Below are 17767 nucleotides of genomic sequence, written 5' to 3'. Positions count from 1 at the left end.
GTAGACATGAACCCGCCAAAATAACGCCTCTTTTAGGCCCCAAATTCTATCGCAACTATGATGGATAGGCCCGGCCCAGCCCAGGAGAGGGAAATCCCAGCTGAAATCGACCCGACCCGACCTAAAACCCTTGTTCCCAAACGACCTCACCCAGAGTAGGCGACAGGCGAAGGCGGCGAGGAAGAGGAAGAAAAAAAGCATCGCCATGGTGGTCCGGATCCGGCTGGCGCGGTTCGGCTACCGGAACCGGCCCTTCTACCGGGTCATGGTGGACGACAGCCGCTCCCCGCGCGACGGGAAGCACCTCGAGGTCCTCGGCTACTACAACCCGCTCCCCGGTGAGATTCCCCCACCTCGATTTCCCACTCGATCTGTTCATGTAGCCCCGTGGCGCCCGCTTATTTATTCCCAAGAGTCGGCTCCGCTTAGCTGTGCTACTCTTGTCGTACTCGCGAAGGATTTGGGCGTGCGTGGGAGCTTTAGTGATAGCTGATGAGGAAATGTGTGCATTTTCAGGGAAGGATGGTGGCAAGAGGATGGGACTGAAATTTGACCGGGTCAAGTGAGTTTTTGTGATCCCTCGATATTCATCCTACAGACTATTATTCAGTTATATTCCTTTTTGGCCGAAAACAGCCTTACCGCTAGCTTCGCCGCACCTACTCTAGAAGTAAACATTGTATGTTTTCATCCCCGTAAGTACTAACCTTTGCGGGCCATGGTCCGGTTTTGCTACAATGAAGCTCCGCCAGTTGTCCGAAACCTAAATAAGTTGGGCTTTTTTCCCGTATCATGCTTTGCTTCAGGCAAGTACATTATATCATTGGGATGTTGAGTACACAAAAGAAAAAGCAACTGAAACTATCTCGTGCTGCACAGTGCTTGTTGATTGCAATGCCAAACGACAAGCATCGTTCACTTCTTGCAGCCTCCCTCCATTAGTGGAGAATTATTGATTTAATGAACAAGGATTCAGGCATTTCGATTACATGAGTTGTGCTTGATTGCATCATAGCAGACCTGTTTTAAGTACATCAGATGTGCTTGCTTATATCCATAGCAGACCTAATAAGTAATTGCTCTAAGTATGACACGCTGTTTATTCGGCCTGCGCTGCAAAACCTGCAACTTTTTGTGACACAGTACAACTATACTTATGTTGTAGGTACTGGCTATCTGTTGGGGCACAGCCATCAGATCCTGTGCAGCGTATACTCTTCCGCGTTGGGGTTCTGCCTCCACCTCCGTTGCTAGCTATGGGCCATAAGGGTGGACATCGTGACAGGAACCCCATTCATCCGATGACTGGACGTCCCTTGGATCTTGAGGGTGTCACAATTGTTGATGATCCCAATGCTACTGAAGGTGATGCTGAAGAAACCTTCATTGGAAGCGTGATATATTTTCATTTCTGGCTTATGTAGTGGTGCTGCAAGACGAAGGAACTTGTTTATCCTGCTTGTCATAAGATTATGAGTGTAGCGTACAATGTGGCAACAGTTTAGTCATGTATCTCTCCTTTTTTATTTCTGGAAATGTTGAGTCATGAGTTAGCTGTCTCCAGTCTACTATGTTGTCTCCTAATATGATTCCTTTTGAATGGAATATGATGATATAAATGACAACTTCACTGAACTTCTGAGTTCATTTTGGATTCCCAACTTGAAAAATAAATTTGTTCCTTTATGACTATTCCTCATGTGTGATCCAATCAGATCTGATGCTTTATCTGCTGTGGTTGCAAAGGTGAGATATATTGCTTGATTATGAAGCTGCAAAAGGTGCACCTTGCTTCTTGGACTCTTGGGCATCCTTGTGGATACTTGTGAGGTTTGTCTGTGTTGATGTTTCCTGTGTGATCCCTTGTAGGCCTTGCTGCTATAAGAGGCATGTTGTCTCCTGAGAGCATATTCTCAAACATACTTCCTCTATTCCATAATAAGTGTGATAGATTCACATGTATCTACACACTAAAACACGTCTAGATACATGCAAATCTATGACACTTATTTTGAAACGGGGGAGTATGTCATCAGCTTTGCCTTAGAAAGAAATTAAATTATTTAGCTGAAGTAGAATATGAAATTGTCCTGATTCTCCTTGCTCCTTTTTTGAAATTGAAATTAAAGAGCATATGGGATATGTTTTGCAAATGAATAAAACAGCTACTCGGTAGGTAAAACAATACTGTACTCAAAATACACGTTTGGTATTAATATTCGGCAAAATTAAAGAGTCGGCTTACCTCACCGAAAATAGTACCCACATAAGAAGCACAATTACCACATCCGAATTGCATCACGACAGAGTAAAAACCCACAGATTTTCATGCTCGGTATCCTTGCGCTTGTTATTGCCTAATGATAATGTCTAACGACATATCATGTTCTTCATCCAGACTGACAGACAACAGCTGAAACATGCACTCTGCCCAATTTGCATGAACAAGTTCAGGCAGTAAATATGAAAGACAGGTTAAGTAAGACTTGAGACTCACAAAACAGAGAAGAGAATGTTTGACCAGGAATCAAGGTATTTCTCCTTTGGGTCTAACAATATGTCACCATCATGCAGCATACGCTTGTATCATCCCAAAAGGTATTTCTTCTTGCCTAGGCCACCCCCATGCAGCATATGTTAAACCAAGTTCACCAAGAAAAGCTTACTTTGCATGGTTTCCTCTTTAAATCTCGGAAGTATCCTCCCAATGCCTTCTTCCTCGCTTCCGATCAAGATCAGCTGCTTTTGCTGTGAATCACCATGGGAGAGCCAAGACATTGCAAGCTATGGCTCCTTGTGCTGGCGTTGGCGCCGTGGTTTCAGGCCTCGACGGGCGCAACGACGTTCACCATATCGAACTACTGCGCCTACACCATCTGGCCGGGGACACTGTCCACGATGGGGTTCGAGCTCGCACCGGGGCAGACGGTGCGGCTGGCCGCATCGGCAGGGTGGTCGGGGCGGATGTGGGCGCGCACAGGGTGCGTGTTCGACGCGGCCGGCGCAGGGATCTGCCAGACAGGCGACTGCGGCGGGCGGATGGAGTGCCGCGGCGCTGGCGCCACGCCGCCGGCTACGCTCTTCGAGGTCATGCTGGGGAAGGCCGGTGGCGAGGACTTCTACGACATTAGCCTCGTCGACGGGTACAACCTCCCCGTCGTTGCCATCCCGCGAGCGCTGCGGGGACAGGGCACGTGCAATGCCACCGGCTGCATGGCCGACCTCAACCGGTGTAAGTAATAAACGTTCCGTGCTAATGAGGCTTGCGCGCACCGCCCGCCATTGCCGGCCGGCTCTGATGATCTCGAGTTGTCGATCGGTGTGCCAGCGTGCCCGAAGGAGCTGCAGGTGGACTGCGGCGCCGGCGCGATCATGTGCCGGAGCGCGTGCGAGGCGTTCGGGCAGGATAGCTACTGCTGCAGCGGCGCCTACGGCACGCCGGCAGCGTGCCGCCCGACTGCCTATTCGTCTATCTTCAAGACGGCGTGCCCGCGCGCGTACAGCTACGCCTACGACGACAGCACCAGCACCTTCACCTGCAACGCCAACGACTACAACATCGCCTCTCGCACTCCCGACATCCGGGTCGGTTCATCAAACCCGCCATGGCAAACATACACATGTGACATGTACAAACGTGTAGTTGACAGCCTTGCGACTGGTTTCCGCTGCAGGATAAAGGAGTCGGACGCCGTCTTCCTCGGAGCGCAGATTGACGGTGTCAATGCGGGGCCGTTGTACGCGAACGGTGGCCAGAGCACTGGCGATGACAGCGCGCCGCCGGCGCACGGCAACGGTGGCGCGGGTGCTTATCTACCACCGACTGACGACAACTACCGTGGTAGCGCAGGCCTTACAAACCACCGGTTTACAACTACGGCCGTGGAGGCGCTCATGTACCGCCGGCGATGAGTGCCTCGTCGGCGAGCACGAGAATCATCCGGCCGTGGCTCCTGCTACTGCTGCTCGTCTGCTTTCCTTGACGACCTGACCAGACCGTGCTCAGTTACTCGCCATGCCGTGCGTTCGAGCCCAGGACAGAGATGACTGTGAATCTGCGAAACGTGCCAGAGAAGAGATCAGAGATCGATCAAGGAGGGGTTTGCAGGCACTGGATATTTGGATGATCCTGCAATATTCTTCGTAGATTAGATGCTAGGCGACTAATTGTTAAGATTGGGTATATTTTACACTGATTGTTGAACAAAATGAAAATTCACGTTGCAGAAACTAATTCAGGTATCTGAACTGCATATATTCCCACTCAGGCCGTGCTCCCACCTGTCTGCACGGACGTACAGTTTTGTGACCTAGGGATGGAAATGTTAGGATATCGTTATGGTCAGTAATGGTTTATCCTCGTATAAGAAAATCGCGTTGAGTTTACATCAGTTGTAAAGAAAAGAAGTGTGAATTCTGTTTTTTTAACCCCTACTCGGCCTACTTCCACCTTGAGTAAAAGCGATCAAACTTTCACTAAATGGGGGCAATTCGTGTAAAAAAATGCAAAAGTAGGGGGAATAAACTGAAATTTGTTAAAAACAGATAAAGTGAGCTCAATTAGCTCTGAGTCAAGGTAATAATGAAAAAAAGGGCAAGAAGTACTGCTCGTTTGGTATCCGGACATTGGGCCATGAATTGTGAAATTTGTTTGAGGGTCGAGTGTCACCGTGTAACTTCGTGTTGTATGTTGATAAAGAGCACCCGCTGGAGTTGCAACATGTGTTAGCGGCGATGTGGAAGAAAACCGTCGACAATTTGTATGAATTGTCCAACTATGACCTGTAAGGACACTCGAAGCAAGTAACCGGGGAATCTGAAGAAAACGTGGCTCCTACGATAAACGTGATTAAGTCGACGTGTGCCTTCATGTCGGACGCTTTCAGGTCGCTTGAATAAACTCTAGATCACCTTATTTCTGAGTAAGAAATTATTATTTACTGTAGCAATATGTGTATTTCACTATGTATTTCAGTCCCGGCTGACATATGGTTGTTTAGGCATTATGTATTCTGATGAGTATTTCACTCCGTGCCGATGTTCATTTTATCACGAATCTTGTTATTTTAGCAATTCTAATTTAGTTCACACAATTAAACTTATTCCCACACTGACGGGTGTGGCCCACATCGAAACCACCGGATTAGCCAATTATATGCCCCTAAAGCAATCACGATCATCAAGTTCTGCCGCACACACTAGTAGGAAAACCCTTATAGGCGGAGCTTAATTCTGTGGCGCACCACAAAAAATGCGCCACAGAAAGTTATTTTGTGGCGCACCAGACACGGTGCGCCACAGAAATAGCTTAATTTTGTGGCGCACCATGGATCCATGCGCCACAGAAATTTGGTGGGGCCAGCCCCAATCATTGGTTTCACTATTTCTGTGGCGCACGGGATCACGTGCGCCACCGAAATAAGACATTCTGTGGCGCACTGGTTCTGGTGCGCCACTGAATTAAGACTTCTGTGGCGCACGTCGGATCGTGCGCCACAGAAACTACACATTTATGTGGCGCACATGAGTTCCATGCGCCACAGAACTTTTTTTTTGACTCCCCACACAACTCCACACCCCCCCTGTGGATCGCCTTTTTTACCTCTTTACAAAATAAGAAAAATAGATAAAAATTTCAAAAAATAAATTCCTTCAAGATGCCCATGTATTATGCATCTTTTACAACTAAGAATTAACAAACAATAATTTCGACTTTTTTTGCAAAATTGCGTGGGAAAATCATCAAACTGGATTTCTGGTTGCATACGAACTCGAAAAAAAACGCATAATATATCAAAATGATCCCACGAAAATTCTACATCCAAAACGCGTCTATCTACGAAACCTGATTTCGTGTCAGAGATTCCTCCTGTAGTCGACACATTTTGTTAGTGTTCTAGTGTGTTAGTGCACACGTTTCTGTAACCTCGTGTATATTCTTACATACACTTTTTGTGATAAGTTATACCACCTCTTACCGTGTCATCTATGAATATGATTTTGCACAAAAAATGCAATCTGGTCAATTTTTTTTTCAAATGAAGCTTTAACTTGAAGTGACCTTTTTTTTTGCCTAGAAACTGAAGCTTAAATTTACAAGACCATATACAACGGGCCAAACGTAGACATGAACCCGCCAAAATAACGCCTCCTTTAGGCCCCAAATTTACTGCAACTATGATGGATAGGCCCGGCCCAGCCCAGGAGAGGGAAATCCCAGCTGAAATCGACCCGATCCGACCTGAAACCCTTGTTCCCAAACGACCTCACCCAGAGTAGGCGACAGGCGAAGGCGGCGAGGAAGAGGAAGAAAAAAGCGTCGCCATGGTGGTCCGGATCCGGCTGGCGCGGTTCGGCTGCCGGAACCGGCCCTTCTACCGGGTCATGGCCGCCGACAGCCGCTCCCCGCGCGACGGGAAGCACCTCGAGGTCCTCGGCTACTACAACCCGCTCCCCGGTGAGATTCCCCCACCTCGATTTCCCACTCGATCCGTTCATGTAGCCCCATGGCGCCCGCTTATTTATTCCCAAGAGTCGGCTCCGCTTAGCTGTGCTACTCTTGTCGTACTCGCGAAGGATTTGGGCGTGCGTGGGAGCTTTAGTGATAGGTGATGAGGAAATGTGTGCATTTTCAGGGAAGGATGGTGGCAAGAGGATGGGACTGAAATTCGACCGGGTCAAGTGAGTTTTTGTGCTCCCTCGATATTCATCCTATAGACTATTATTCAGTTATTTTCCTTTTTGGCCGAAAACAGCCTTACCGCAGTTTCTGCTGCACCTACTCTAGAAGTAAACATTGTATGTTTTCGTCCACGTAAGTACTAACCTTTGCGGGCCATGGTCTGGTTTTGCTACAATGAAGCTCCGCCGATTGTACCGAAACCTAAATAAGTTGGGCTTTTTTCCCGTATCATGCTTTGCTTCGAGCAGTACATTATATCATTGGGATGTTGAGTACACAAAAGAAAAAGCAACCGAAACTATCTCGTGCTGCACGAGTGCTTGTTGATTGCAATGCCAAACGACAAGCATCGTTCACTTCTTGCAGCCTCCCTCCATTAGTGGAGAATTATTGATTTAATGAACAAGGATTCAGGCATTTTGATTACATGAGTTGTGCTTGATTGCATCATAGCGACACTGTTTTAAGTACATCGGATGTGCTTGATTATATCCATAGCGGACCTAATAAGTAATTGCTCTAAGTATGACACGCTGTTTATTCGGCTCGCGCTGCAAAACCTGCAACTTTTTGTGACACAAGTACAACTATACTTATGTTGTAGGTACTGGCTATCCGTTGGGGCACAGCCATCGGATCCCGTGCAGCGTATACTCTTCCGCGCCGGGGTTCCGCCTCCACCTCCGTTGCTAGCTATGGGCCGTAAGGGTGGACATCGTGACAGAACCCCATTCATCCGATGACTTGGATGTCCCTTGAATCTTGAGGGTGTCACAATTGTTGATGATCCCAATGCTACTCGAAGGTGATGCTTCAAGAACCCGCAGAACCTTCATTGGAAGCGTGATATATTTTCATTTCTGGCTTATGTAGTGGTGCTGCAAGACGAAGGAACTTGTTTATCCTGCTTGTCATAAGATTATGAGTGTGTAGCGTACAATGTGGCAATAGTTTAGTCATGTATCTCTCCTTTTTTATTTCTGGAAATGTTGAGTCATGAGTTAGCTGTCTCCAGTCTACTATGTTGTCTCCTAATATGATTCCTTTTGAATGGAATATGATGATATAAATGACAACTTCACTGAACTTCTGAGTTCATTTTGGATTCCCAACTTGAAAAATAAATTTGTTCCTTTATGACTATTCCTCATGTGTGATCCAATCAGATCTGATGCTTTATCTGCTGTGGTTGCAAAGGTGAGATATATTGCTTGATTATGAAGCTGCAAAAGGTGCACCTTGCCTCTTGGACTCTTGGGCATCCTTGTGGATACTTGTGAGGTTTGTCTGTGTTGATGTTTCCTGTGTGATCCCTTGTAGGCCTTGCTGCTATAAGAGGCCTGTTGTCTCCTTAGAGCATATTCTCAAACATACTTCCTCTGGTCCATAATAAGTGTGAAAGATTCACATGTATCTACACACTAAAACACGTCTAGATACATGCAAATCTATGACACTTATTTTGAAACGGGGGAGTATGTCATCAGCTTTGCCTTAGAAAGAAATTAAATTATTTAGCTGAAGTAGAATATGAAATTGTCCTGATTCTCGTTGCTCCTTTTTTGAAATTGAAATTAAAGAGCATATGGGATATGTTTTGCAAATGAATAAAACAGCTACTCGGTAGGTAAAACAATACTGTACTCAAAATACACGTTTGGTATTAATATTCGGCAAAATTAAAGAGTCAGCTTACCTCACCGAAAATAGTACCCACATAAGAAGCACAAGTTACCACACCGAATTGCATCCGACGAAGAGTAAAAACCCACAGATTTTCATGCTGGTATCCTTGCGCTTGTTATTGCCTAATGATAATGTCTAACGATATATCATGTTCTTCATCCAGACTGACAGACAACAGCTGAAACATGCACTCTGCCCAATTTGCATGAACAAGTTCAGGCAGTAAATATGAAAGACAGGTTAAGTAAGACTTGAGACTCACAAAACAGAGAAGAGAATGTTTGACCAGGAATCAAGGTATTTCTCCTTTGGGTCTAACAATATGTCACCATCATGCAAGCATAAGCTTGTATCATCCCAAAAGGTATTTCTTCTTGCCTAGGCCACCCCCATGCAGCATATGCTAAACCAAGTTCACCAAGAAAAGCTTACTTTGCATGGTTTCCTCTTTAAATCTCGGAAGTATCCTCCCAATGCCTTCTTCCTCGCTTCCGATCAAGATCAGCTGCTTGTGCTGTGAATCACCTTGGGAGAGCCAAGACATTGCAAGCTATGGCTCGTTGTGCTGGCGTTGGCGCCGTGGTTTCAGGCCTCGACGGGCGCAACGACGTTCACCATATCGAACTACTGCGCCTACACCATCTGGTCGGGGACACTGTCCACGACGGGGTTCGAGCTCGCACCGGGGCAGACGGTGCGGCTGGACGGTGCGGCTGGGTGGTCGGGGAGGATGTGGGCGCGCACAGGGTGCGTGTTCAACGCGGCCGGCGCAGGGATCTGCCAGACAGGCGACTGCGGCAGGCGGATGGAGTGCCGCGGCGCTGGCGCCACGCCGCCGGCTACGCTCTTCGAGGTCACGCTGGGGAAGGCCGGCTGTGAGGACTTCTACGACGTGAGCCTCGTCGACGGGTACAACCTCCCCGTCGTTGCCATCCCGCGAGCGCTGCGGGGACAGGGCACGTGCAATGCCACCGGCTGCATGGCCGACCTCAACCGCTGTAAGTAATAAACGTTCCGTGCTAATGAGGCTTGCGCGCACCGCCCGCCATTGCCGGCCGGCTCTGATGATCTCGAGTTGTCGATCGGTGTGCCAGCGTGCCCGAAGGAGCTGCAGGTGGACTGCGGCGCCGGCGCGATCGCGTGCCGGAGCGCGTGCGAGGCGTTTGGGCAGGACAGCTACTGCTGCAGCGGCGCCTACGGCACGCCGGCAGCGTGCCGCCCGACTGCCTATTCGTCTATCTTCAAGACGGCGTGCCCGCGCGCGTACAACTACGCCTACAACGACAACAGCAGCACCTTCACCTGCAACGCCGACGACTACAACATCGCCTTCTGCCTCCCGACATCTGGGTCAGTTCATCAAACCCGCCATGGCAAACATACACATGTGACAAGTACAAACGTGTAGTTGACAGCCTTGCGACTGGTTTCCGCTGCATGATAAAGGAGTCGGACGCCATCTTCCTCGGAGCGCAGATTGACGGTGTCAATGCGGGGCCGTTGTACGCGAACGGTGGCCAGAGCACTGGCGATGACAGCGCGCCGCCGGCTCACGGCAACGGTGGCGCGGGCGCTTATCTACCACCGACTGACGACAACTACCGTGGTAGCGCAGGCGCTTACGAACCACCGGTTTACAACTACGGCCGTGGAGGCGCTCATGTACCGCCGGCGATGAGGGCCTCGTCGGCGAGCACGAGAATCATCCGGCCGTGGCTTCGCTACTCGCTGCTCGTCCGCTTTCCCGACGACCCGACCGGACCGTGCTCGGCTACTCGCCATGCCGTGCGTTCGAGCCCGGGACGAGAGATGACTCTGAATCTGCGAAACGTGCCAGAGAAGAGATCAGAGATCGATCAAGGAGGGGTTTGCAGGCACTGGACATTTGGATGATCCTGCAATATTCTTCGTAGATTAGATGCTAGGCGACTAATTGTTAAGATTGGGTATATTTTACACTGATTGTTGAACAAAATGAAAATTCACGTTGCGTAAACTAATTCAGGTATCTGAACTGCAGATATTCCCACTCAGGCCGTGCTCCCACCAGTCTGCACGCACGTACAGTTTTGTGACCTAGGGATGGAAATGTTAGGATATCGTTATGGTCAGTAATGGTTTATCCTCGTATAAGAAAACCGCGTTGAGTTTACATCAGTTGTAAAGAAAAGAAGTGTGAATTCTGTTTTTTAACCCCTCATCGGCCTACTTCCACCTTGAGTAAAAGCGATCAAACTTTCACTAAATGGGGGCAATTCGTGTAAAAAAAATGTAAAAGTAGGGGGAATAAACTGAAATTTGTTAAAAACAGATAAAGTGAGCTCAATTAGCTCTTAGTCAAGGTAATAATGAAAAAAAGGGCAAGAAGTACTGCTCGTTTGGTATCCAGACATTGGGCCATGAATTGTGAAATTTGTTTGAGGGTCGAGTGTCACCGTGTAACTTCGTGTTGTATGTTGATAAAGAGCACCCGCTGGAGTTGCAACATGTGTTAGCGGCGATGTGGAAGAAAACCGTCGATAATTTGTATGAATTGTCCAACTATGACCTGTATGGACACTCTGAAGCAAGTAACCAGGGAATCTGAAGAAAACGTGGCTCCTACGATAAACGTGATTAAGTCGACGTGCGCCTTCATGTCGGACGCTTTCAGGTCGCTTGAATAAACTCTAGATCACCTTATTTCTGAGTAAGAAATTATTATTTCTGGTAGCAATATGTGTATTTCACTATGTATTTCAGTCCCGGCTGACATATGGTTGTTTAGGCATTATGTATTCTGATGAGTATTTCACTCCGTGCCGATGCTCATTTTATCACGAATCTTGTTATTTTAGCAATTCTAATTTAGTTCACACAATTGAACTTATTCCCACACTGACGGGTGTGGCCCACATCGAAACCACCGGATTAGCCAATTATATGCCCCTAAAGCAACCTTGATCATCAAGTTCTGCCGCACACACTAGTAGGAAAACTCTTATAGGCGGAGCTTAATTCTGTGGCGCACCACAAAAAATGCGCCACAGAAAGTTATTTTGTGGCGCACCAGGCACGGTGCGCCACAGAAATAGCTTAATTTTGTGGCGCACCATGGATCCATGCGCCACAGAAATTTGGTGGGGCCAGCCCCAATCATTGGTTTCACTATTTCTGTGGCGCACGGGATCACGTGCTCCACAGAAATAAGACATTCTGTGGCGCACTGGTTCTGCTGCGCCACTGAATTAAGACTTCTGTGGTGCACGTCGGATCGTGCGCCACAGAAACTACACATTTCTGTGGCGCACATGAGTTCCATGCGCCACATAACTTTTTTTGACTCCCCACGCAACTCCACCCCCCCCCCGTGGATCGCCTTTTTTACCTCTTTACAAAATAAGAAAAATAGATAAAAATTTCAAAAAATAAATTCCTTCAAGATGCCCATGTATTATGTCATATTTTACCACTGAGAATTAACAAACAATAATTTCGACTTTTTTTGCAAAATTGCGTGGGAAAATCATCAAACTGGATTTCTGGTTGCATACGAACTCGAAAAAAAACGCATAATATATCAAAATGATCCCATGAAAATTCTACATCCAAAACGAGTCTATCTACGAAACCTGATTTCGTGTCAGAGATTCCTCCTGTAGTCGACACATTTTGTTAGTGTTCTAGTGTGTTAGTGCACACGTTTCTGTAACCTCGTGTATATTCTTACATATACTTTTTGTGATAACTTATACCACCTCTTACCGTGTCATCTATGAATATGATTTTGCACAAAAAATGCAATCTGGTCAAATTTTTTTTCAAATGAAGCTTTAACTTGAAGTGACATTTTTTTTGCCTAGAAACTGAAGCTTAAATTTACAAGTCCATATACAACGGGCCAAACGTAGACATGAACCCACCAAAATAACGCCTCCTTTAGGCCCCAAATTTATTGCAACTATGATGGATAGGCCCGGCCCAGCCCAGGAGAGGGAAATCCCAGCTGAAATCGACCCGACCCGACCTAAAACCCTTGTTCCCAAACGACCTCAGCCGCAGTAGGCGACGAGGCGAAGGCGGCGAGGAAGAGGAAGAAAAAAGCGTCGCCATGGTGGTCCGGATCCGGCTGGCGCGGTTCGGCTGCCGGAACCGGCCCTTCTACCGGGTCATGGCCGCCGACAGCCGCTCCCCGCGCGACGGGAAGCACCTCGAGGTCCTCGGCCACTACAACCCGCTCCCCGGTGAGATTTCCCCACCTCGATTTCCCAGTCGATCTGTTCATGTAGCCCCGTGGCGCCCGCTTATTTATTCCCAAGAGTCGGCTCCGCTTAGCTGTGCTACTCTTGTCGTACTCGCGAAGGATTTGGGCGTGCGTGGGAGCTTTAGTGATAGCTGATGACGAAATGTGTGCATTTTCAGGGAAGGATGGTGGCAAGAGGATGGGACTGAAATTCGACCGGGTCAAGTGAGTTTTTGTGCTCCCTCGATATTCATCCTATAGACTATTATTCAGTTATTTTCCTTTTTGGCCGAAAACAGCCTTACCGCAGTTTACTGCTGCACCTACTCTAGAAGTAAACATTGTATGTTTTCATCCCCGTAAGTACTAACCTTTGCGGGCCATGGTCTGGTTTTGCTACAATGAAGCTCCGCCAGTGTCTGAAACCTAAATAAGTTGGGCTTTTTTCCCATATCATGCTTTGCTTCAGGCAGTACATTATATGATTGGGATGTTGAGTACACAAAAGAAAAAGCAACTGAAACTATCTCATGCTGCACAGTGCTTGTTGATTGCAATGCCAAACGACAAGCATCGTTCACTTCTTGCAGCCTCCCTCCATTAGTGGAGAATTGTTGATTTAATGAACAAGGATTCAGGCATTTCGATTACATGAGTTGTGCTTGATTGCATCATAGCAGACCTGTTTTAAGTACATCAGATGTGCTTGATTATATCCATAGCAGACCTAATAAGTAATTGCTCTAAGTGGGACACGCTGTTTATTCGGCCTGCGATGCAAAACCTGCAACTTTTTGTGACACAGTACAACTATACTTATGTTGTAGGTACTGGCTATCTGTTGGGGCACAGCCATCAGATCCTGTGCAGCGTATACTCTTCCGCGCTGGGGTTCTGCCTCCACCTCCGTTGCTAGCTATGGGCCGTAAGGGTGGACATCGTGACAGGAACCCCATTCGTCCGATGACTGGTCGTCCCTTGGATCTTGAGGGTGTCACAATTGTTGATGATCCCAATGCTACTGAAGGTGATGCTGAAGAACCTGCAGAACCTTCATTGGAAGCGTGATATATTTTCATTTCTGGCTTATCTAGTGGTGCTGCAAGACGAAGGAACTTGTTTATCCTGCTTGTCAGAAGATTATGAGTGTGTAGCGTACAATGTGGCAACAGTTTAGTCATGTATCTCTCCTTTTTTATTTCTGGAAATGTTGAGTCATGAGTTAGCTGTCTCCAGTCTACTATGTTGTCTCCTAATATGATTCCTTTTGAATGGAATATGATGATATAAATGACAACTTCACTGAAATTCTGAGTTCATTTTGGATTCCCAACTTGAAAAATAAATTTGTTCCTTTATGACTATTCCTCATGTGTGATCCAATCAGATCTGATGCTTTATCTGCTGTGGTTGCAAAGGTGAGATATATTGCTTGATTATGAAGCTGCAAAAGGTGCACCTTTCCTCTTGGACTCTTGGGCATCCTTGTGGATACTTGTGAGGTTTGTCTGTGTTGATGTTTCCTGTGTGATCCCTTGTAGGCCTTGCTGCTATAAGAGGCCTGTTGTCTCCTGAGAGCATATTCTCAAACATACTTCCTCTGTTCCATAATAAGTGTGATAGATTCACATGTATCTACACACTAAAACACGTCTAGATACATGCAAATCTATGACACTTATTTTTAAACGGGGGAGTATGTCATCAGCTTTGCCTTAGAAAGAAATTAAATTATTTAGCAGAAGTAGAATATGAAATTGTCCTGATTCTCATTGCTCCTTTTTTGAAATTGAAATTAAAGAGCATATGGGATATGTTTTGCAAATGAATAAAACAGCTACTCGGTAGGTAAAACAATACTGTACTCAAAATACACGTTTGGTATTAATATTCGGCAAAATTAAAGAGTCAGTTTACCTCACTGAAAATAGTACCCACATAAGAAGCACAGTTACCACACTGAATTGCATCTGACAGGCAGAAAAACCCACATATTTTCATGCTGGTATCCTTGCGCTTGTTATTGCCTAATGATAATGTCTAACGACATATCATGTTCTTCATCCAGACTGACAGACAACAGCTGAAACATGCACTCTGGCCAATTTGCATGAACAAGTTCAGGCAGTAAATATGAAAGACAGGTTAAGTAAGACTTGAGACTCACAAAACAGAGAAGAGAATGTTTGACCAGGAATCAAGGTATTTCTCCTTTGGGTCTAACAATATGTCACCATCATGCAGCATAAGCTTGTATCATCCCAAAAGGTATTACTTCTTGCCTAGGCCACCCCCATGCAGCATATGCTAAACCAAGTTCACCAAGAAAAGCTTACTTTGCATGGTTTCCTCTTTAAATCTCGGAAGTATCCTCCCAATGCCTTCTTCCTCGCTTCCGATCAAGATCAGCTGCTTGTGCCGTGAATCACCATGGGAGAGCCAAGACATTGCAAGCTATGGCTCCTTGTGCCGGCGTTGGCGCCGTGGTTTCAGGCCTCGACGGGCGCAACGATGTTCACCATATCGAACTACTGCGCCTACACCATCTGGCCGGGGACACTGTCCACGACGGGGTTCGAGCTCGCACCGGGGCAGACGGTGCGGCTGGCCGCGTCGGCAGGGTGGTCGGGGCGGATGTGGGCGCGCACAGGGTGCGTGTTCGACGCGGCCGGTGCAGGGATCTGCCAGATAGGCGACTGCGGTGGGCGGATGGAGTGCCGCGGCGCTGGCGCCACGCCGCCGGCTACGCTCTTCGAGGTCACGCTGGGGAAGGCCGGCGGCGAGGACTTCTACGACGTGAGCCTCGTCGACGGGTACAACCTCCCCGTCGTTGCCATCCTGCGAGCGCTGCGGGGATAGGGCACGTGCAATGCCACCGGCTGCATGGCCGACCTCAACCGCTGTAAGTAATAAATGTTCCGTGCTAATGAGGCTTGCGCGCACCGCCCGCCATTGCCGGCCGGTTCTGATGATCTCGAGTTGTCGATCGGTGTGCCAGCGTGCCCGAAGGAGCTGCAGGTGGACTGCGGGGCCGGCGCGATCGCGTGCCGGAGCGCGTGCGAGGCGTTCGGGCAGGACAGCTACTGCTGCAGCGGCGCCTACGGCACGCCGGCAGCGTGCCGCCCGACTGCCTATTCGTCTATCTTCAAGACGGCGTGCCCGCGCGCGTACAGCTACGCCTACGACGACAGCACCAGCACCTTCACCTGCAACGCCGACGACTACAACATCGCCTTCTGCCTCCCGACATCTGGGTTAGTTCATCAAACCCACCATGGCAAACATACACATGTGACATGTACAAACGTGTAGTTGACAGCCTTGCGAATTGTTTCCGCTGCAGGATAAATGAGTCGGGCGCCATCTTCCTCGGAGCGCAGATTGACGGTGTCAATGCGGGGCCGTTGTACGCGAACGGTGGCCAGAGCACTGGCGATGACAGCGCGCCGCCGGCGCACGGCAACGGTGGCGCGGGCGCTTATCTACCACCGACTGACAACAACTACCGTGGTAGCGCAGGCGCTTACGAACCACCGGTTTACAACTACGGCCGTGGAGGCGCTCATGTACCGCCGGCGATGAGGGCCTCGTCGGCGAGCACGAGAATCATCCGGCCGTGGCTTCTGCTACTGCTGCTCGTCTGCTTTCCCTGACGACCTAACCAGACCGTGCTCAGTTACTCGCCATGCCGTGCGTTCGAGCCCAGGACAGAGATGACTCTGAATCTACGAAACGTGCCAGAGAAGAGATCAGAGATCGATCAAGGAGGGGTTTGCAGGCACTGGATATTTGGATGATCCTGCAATATTCTTCGTAGATTAGATGCTAGGCGACTAATTGTTAAGATTGGGTATATTTTACACTGATTGTTGAACAAAATGAAAATTCACGTTGCAGAAACTAATTCAGGTATCTGAACTGCAGATATTCCCACTCAGGCCATGCTCCCACCTGTCTGCACGCACGTACAGTTTTGTGACCTAGGGATGGAAATGTTAGGATATCGTTATGGTCGATAATGGTTTATCCTCGTATAAGAAAATCGCGTTGAGTTTACATCAGTTGTAAAGAAAAGAAGTGTGAATTCTGTTTTTTTAACCCCTACTGGCCTACTTCCACCTTGAGTAAAAGCGATCAAACTTTCACTAAATGGGGGCAATTCGTGTAAAAGAATGTAAAAGTAGGGGGAATAAACTGAAATTTGTTAAAAACAGATAAAGTGAGCTCAATTAGCTCTTAGTAAAGGTAATAATGAAAAAAAGGGCAAGAAGTACTGCTCGTTTGGTATCCGGACATTGGGCCATGAATTGTGAAATTTGTTTGAGGGTCGAGTGTCACCGTGTAACTTCGTGTTGTATGTTGATAAAGAGCACCCGCTGGAGTTGCAACATGTGTTAGCGGCGATGTGGAAGAAAACCGTCGACAATTTGTATGAATTGTCCAACTATGACCTGTAAGGACATTCTGAAGCAAGTAACCAGGGAATCTGAAGAAAACGTGGCTCCTACGATAAACGTGATTAAGTCGACGTGCGCCTTCATGTCGGACGCTTTCAGGTCGCTTGAATAAACTCTAGATCACCTTATTTCTGAGTAAGAAATTATTATTTCTGGTAGCAATATGTGTATTTCACTATGTATTTCAGTCCCGGCTGACATATGGTTGTTTAGGCATTATGTATTCTGATGAGTATTTCACTCCGTGCCGATGTTCATTTTATCACGAATCTTGTTATTTTAGCAATTCTAATTTAGTTCACACAATTAAACTTATTCCCACACTGACGGGTGTGGCCCACATCGAAACCACCGGATTAGCCAATTATATGCCCCTAAAGCAACCGCGATCATCAAGTTCTGCCGCACACACTAGTAGGAAAACCCTTATAGGCGGAGCTTAATCTACGTGGCGCACCACAAAAAATGCGCCACAGAAAGTTATTTTGTGGCGCACCAGGCACGGTGCGCCACAAAATTGCTTAATTTTGTGGCGCACCATGGATCCATGCGCCACAGAAATTTGGTGGGGCCAGCCCCAATCATTGGTTTCACTATTTCTGTGGCGCACGGGATCACGTGCGCCACAGAAATAAGATATTCTATGGCGCACTGGTTCTGGTGCGCCACTGAATTAAGACTCGTGGCGCACGTCGGATCGTGCGCCACGTAAACTACACA

General features: G+C 47.7%; 4 protein-coding genes and 2 pseudogenes across 4 annotated transcripts; all 6 read left to right on the top strand.

Moving 5' to 3' along the window:
• The first annotated feature begins 205 nt into the window (after nt 1-205).
• LOC124658342 (30S ribosomal protein S16-2, chloroplastic/mitochondrial-like) lies at nt 206-1424 on the top strand. The gene is made up of 3 exons (XM_047196699.1): nt 206-338; nt 517-562; nt 1166-1424. The coding sequence occupies exons 1-3, from the start codon at nt 206-208 to the stop codon at nt 1422-1424; spliced, it is 438 nt and encodes a 145-aa protein (XP_047052655.1).
• A 1336-nt stretch (nt 1425-2760) lies between these two features.
• Nucleotides 2761-3912, top strand: LOC124658331 (pathogenesis-related thaumatin-like protein 3.5). The gene is made up of 2 exons (XM_047196689.1): nt 2761-3232; nt 3329-3912. The coding sequence occupies exons 1-2, from the start codon at nt 2761-2763 to the stop codon at nt 3910-3912; spliced, it is 1056 nt and encodes a 351-aa protein (XP_047052645.1).
• A 2412-nt stretch (nt 3913-6324) lies between these two features.
• LOC124658321 lies at nt 6325-7491 on the top strand (annotated as a pseudogene).
• Nucleotides 7492-7831: 340 nt separating this feature from the next.
• Nucleotides 7832-10448, top strand: LOC124658308 (pathogenesis-related thaumatin-like protein 3.5). Its single transcript, XM_047196675.1, has 5 exons — nt 7832-7879; nt 8958-9366; nt 9463-9722; nt 9815-10234; nt 10374-10448. The coding sequence occupies exons 1-5, from the start codon at nt 7832-7834 to the stop codon at nt 10446-10448; spliced, it is 1212 nt and encodes a 403-aa protein (XP_047052631.1).
• A 2010-nt stretch (nt 10449-12458) lies between these two features.
• On the top strand, nt 12459-13898 carry LOC124693316 (30S ribosomal protein S16-2, chloroplastic/mitochondrial-like). Its single transcript, XM_047226795.1, has 3 exons — nt 12459-12591; nt 12770-12815; nt 13418-13898. Exons 1-3 carry the CDS (start codon nt 12459-12461, stop codon nt 13656-13658), a joined length of 420 nt encoding a protein of 139 aa, XP_047082751.1. The 3' UTR covers nt 13659-13898.
• Nucleotides 13899-15020: 1122 nt separating this feature from the next.
• Nucleotides 15021-16574, top strand: LOC124658297 (annotated as a pseudogene).
• Nucleotides 16575-17767: the final 1193 nt, after the last annotated feature.

Source organism: Lolium rigidum, chromosome 1 (assembly GCF_022539505.1).
Source record: "Lolium rigidum isolate FL_2022 chromosome 1, APGP_CSIRO_Lrig_0.1, whole genome shotgun sequence".
Lineage (NCBI taxonomy): Eukaryota > Viridiplantae > Streptophyta > Magnoliopsida > Poales > Poaceae > Lolium > Lolium rigidum.
Note: the sequence above shows the minus strand (reverse complement) of the source record. Positions and strands in the feature narration are given on the sequence as shown.

Coding starts and splice junctions, on each gene's coding strand:
- LOC124658342 (XM_047196699.1), top strand. CDS start 206: ATGGTGGTCCGGATCCGGCTGGCGCGGTTCGGCTACCGGAACCGGCCC. Junction 339..516: donor CTACTACAACCCGCTCCCCG/GTGAGATTCCCC, acceptor GTGCATTTTCAG/GGAAGGATGGTGGCAAGAGG. Junction 563..1,165: donor CTGAAATTTGACCGGGTCAA/GTGAGTTTTTGT, acceptor CTTATGTTGTAG/GTACTGGCTATCTGTTGGGG.
- LOC124658331 (XM_047196689.1), top strand. CDS start 2,761: ATGGGAGAGCCAAGACATTGCAAGCTATGGCTCCTTGTGCTGGCGTTG. Junction 3,233..3,328: donor CATGGCCGACCTCAACCGGT/GTAAGTAATAAA, acceptor TCGGTGTGCCAG/CGTGCCCGAAGGAGCTGCAG.
- LOC124658308 (XM_047196675.1), top strand. CDS start 7,832: ATGTGTGATCCAATCAGATCTGATGCTTTATCTGCTGTGGTTGCAAAG. Junction 7,880..8,957: donor TATCTGCTGTGGTTGCAAAG/GTGAGATATATT, acceptor CCGTGGTTTCAG/GCCTCGACGGGCGCAACGAC. Junction 9,367..9,462: donor CATGGCCGACCTCAACCGCT/GTAAGTAATAAA, acceptor TCGGTGTGCCAG/CGTGCCCGAAGGAGCTGCAG.
- LOC124693316 (XM_047226795.1), top strand. CDS start 12,459: ATGGTGGTCCGGATCCGGCTGGCGCGGTTCGGCTGCCGGAACCGGCCC. Junction 12,592..12,769: donor CCACTACAACCCGCTCCCCG/GTGAGATTTCCC, acceptor GTGCATTTTCAG/GGAAGGATGGTGGCAAGAGG. Junction 12,816..13,417: donor CTGAAATTCGACCGGGTCAA/GTGAGTTTTTGT, acceptor CTTATGTTGTAG/GTACTGGCTATCTGTTGGGG.